The sequence below is a fragment of the Dysidea avara genome, chromosome 2, assembly GCF_963678975.1.
Source record: "Dysidea avara chromosome 2, odDysAvar1.4, whole genome shotgun sequence".
Lineage (NCBI taxonomy): Eukaryota > Metazoa > Porifera > Demospongiae > Dictyoceratida > Dysideidae > Dysidea > Dysidea avara.
In genome coordinates this window covers 43045335-43048354 of record NC_089273.1, presented here as the reverse complement: position 1 = coordinate 43048354, position 3020 = coordinate 43045335, and the positions used below count along the sequence as shown (strand labels likewise).

At 37.2% G+C, this 3020-nt stretch overlaps 1 protein-coding gene across 1 annotated transcript; it reads left to right on the top strand.

Moving 5' to 3' along the window:
* Positions 1-735: 735 nt before the first annotated feature.
* On the top strand, positions 736-2919 carry LOC136247397 (tyrosinase-like). Its single transcript, XM_066039077.1, has 4 exons — positions 736-989; positions 1109-1409; positions 1598-2232; positions 2290-2919. The coding sequence occupies exons 1-4, from the start codon at positions 765-767 to the stop codon at positions 2605-2607; spliced, it is 1479 nt and encodes a 492-aa protein (XP_065895149.1). The 5' UTR covers positions 736-764; the 3' UTR covers positions 2608-2919.
* The last annotated feature ends 101 nt before the right edge of the window (positions 2920-3020 follow it).

Sequence of the window (3020 nt, the reverse complement as noted above, 5' to 3'; positions counted from 1 at the left end):
TGGAAAAGCATTTACTTTTTCATGTCCGGTAATGGCAATGGTATAAACGGTTTGCTGAGATTTTTTCAATTTAGTGGCCACACCAGTGCATGGTAGCTATAAAGTACACTATGATTCAGCTAAGACGAAATCTTTAGCCACGCTGTTAAGTGTATATATAGGACCAGGTAGTATACTTGTGCTGCAAAGCCTTAAAATCTTTAGAAAGTTTAAATTGAAGTTTAGATCACGTTATCATACAACCCACGCACACGAATTACTCCAGATTTTCGACGGAAGTTTTCAAAAAAAAATTGGATGAGGTAGCTAGGTAGCAGGATATCCTGTAGCCCACGCATACAATGCAAACACTAAGTATAAAAAGCGTGGAACATTAGACAAAATCATGAGTACAAACTGCAGCTTAACTGAAAACTTCTGGATTCATTAGCTATCGTGGGAATATCAATTGAAGGCTTAACTATTTCTCTCGTCAACTGAAGCTAGCTACTAGGTGAGTGCTACATATGTATATGGGTCAGTCTCATTAGGCATATAGGCCATCTCTACTAATTACAGCCTCACAAATTATGCGCTAATGTGAAAAGCTAACTATACAATACATGTGAAATGACATCAATTATCAACCACATACACTGTAAAGTTTTAATAAATAAATAACTAAATAACACTTAGTCTATCTCTTACATATTGAGTGTTACAGCAGCTATTTCAACTTATTTTTGTACACTGTAGTTAAAATTCAAAGTGGTCAAGTTTCTTTCATGGCCATTGCCTTGCTATGTCTGTTGGGGCAGGAGGCTTATGGTCAAATACCAAGAGCATGCAGTGATGTTACAAGTCTAGAAAACTTGGAGTGTTGTCCAACTACAAGTGATGGTGTGTGTGGACAGGATGCTGGTAGGGGACAGTGTACTGATTTGAACTTGCCTGGATATGACATAAACAGTGCTGATGTGCGTCGCAATTGGCCTCACTACTTCACCAAGGTTAGTACGCATACTTAAAAAGATCCTATGCATGACTCTACTATAATGGACTGTTATTATAATAATTGTACAATTGCTAGTTGTACTGACATGTATATTATTGTGGTTTCTCTTCACAGGTCTGTAAGTGCAATGGAAATTATGCGGGATATGACTGTAGTCGGTGTAAGTTTGGTCACTATGGACCTGATTGCTCTGAGTCACAAGTTCTTCCCCGACGACCACTTGCTACCTACACTGATAGTGACTGGGCTGAATTCATTGATACCATTGTTCAGTCACGTTCGTTTGACTCAGGGTACGTGGCTGTATTAGAAGAGGCAGTTCCAGGAACCACAAATCTCCACATGAGTAATGTATCACTTTATAATTTGTTTGTGTGGCTTCACCACTTTGCTTCAAAAGATTCTGCTACACCAGGTAATGCAAATAAGTATGTAGTAAGCATCCATTGTATCTGCATGCAGTGATACGTGCGCATGTGTATATGATGTAATTTGATGGCTCAAAACTTGAATTATGGTCACATACATTTCTGCACTTGTTAATTGACTTTTAAATCCTAATATATATATACTTACATACATCAATGTCATATTACATTTTAGACGTATCAATTCGTTTGGATTATGCTCATGCCGGACCTGCATTCACAACTTGGCACAAATACTTTCACTTGTTGTTTGAGTGGGAAATACAACACATGTTAAAGAGCATGGGACACTTGGACTATCACACTTTCAGGCTACCTTACTGGGACTGGCGAATTGAAATTCAAAGATCTACTGGAATACTGTCAGATGATCTCTTTACTGAAAAGAGGCTTGGGGCAACAAGGAATGTCAGTGGTTTTCCTCGTGTATTTGGAGATATTGTTGGTGATGGATGGAACACAATATGTTGGCAAAAATTCTTTCAGATTTGTGATCCAAATGTTAACACTGGTCCCCTTCAACGTTGCCCATTCACAGGAAATAACCCTTGCAGTAGCAACAATCCTGACTGGCCTACAAGTCGACAAGTAAATCTTGCCATGACTTTTAGAACATACGAAAGACCACCTTATAATTTTCTATCACGAAGAAACTATCGAAGTTTTGTTGATGCTGATGTTAACTTTAATATACGTAGGTGCCGTAAAGACAGAATGTGTTTTTGTTCTCCCACTTTTGACCCTGAATGTTCCCTCACAAAGTCAAATGGCTCGAGATTGATTGCACTTAAACAACAAATGCATGGAACGGTAAGTACTGCATGATTTTGTCATTGTGTGTTTTATAATATCACTTTTCTTGTTTAGGTTCATACCATTACTGGGGCAGGTGATCTTGCCACAAATCTTCCACTTGATAAGAGAGGACAAATGGATGATGTGGTGTCATCACCAAATGATCCTCTTTTCATGCCTCACCATGTCATGGTAGATTGTATGTTTGATGAATGGCTGGAGCGACACCCTGATGCAGAGTATCCTAATGATATACCAGTAACTGTTCCCACCATAGGACATCAGCATGATGACTTTATGGTTCCATTTTTCCCACTCAGTACCAACGTTGACATGTTCACACGGTCTCGTAATTTTGGATACTATTGTGACCTACCAAACATCATATAACTATGTGACTAATAATGAAAGACATTTTTATCCAACTAAACACTGTTGATAACAGGAGTTTTATGGCAGCATTGATTGTAACTTATTTTTACTTACTTTCTATGAACAGTAGCAACATTGTGTTTTAGTACATAATTCCAGACTCACCAATGAAATTACTGTAACAGTATAATAGATGTAATTCTAGAATTGATTGTATAGATACATGGTATAAATGTTACTATTAATTTTTGCATTATGTTTTTAATTATTTTTGTGTTAAAAATTTACATGAACCACACTTTTAAGAAACGAATGCTTCCAGGAATCACATACAACATTTAAAACTGGTGTAAACAACTAAAACATGGGAATAGAGATCATTGAAAAACAAGAGTCAAATAAGTTGCGTAGCATGTTAAACACTCACAGAT

Coding starts and splice junctions, on each gene's coding strand:
- LOC136247397 (XM_066039077.1), top strand. CDS start 765: ATGGCCATTGCCTTGCTATGTCTGTTGGGGCAGGAGGCTTATGGTCAA. Junction 990..1,108: donor GGCCTCACTACTTCACCAAG/GTTAGTACGCAT, acceptor TTCTCTTCACAG/GTCTGTAAGTGCAATGGAAA. Junction 1,410..1,597: donor AAAAGATTCTGCTACACCAG/GTAATGCAAATA, acceptor ATTACATTTTAG/ACGTATCAATTCGTTTGGAT.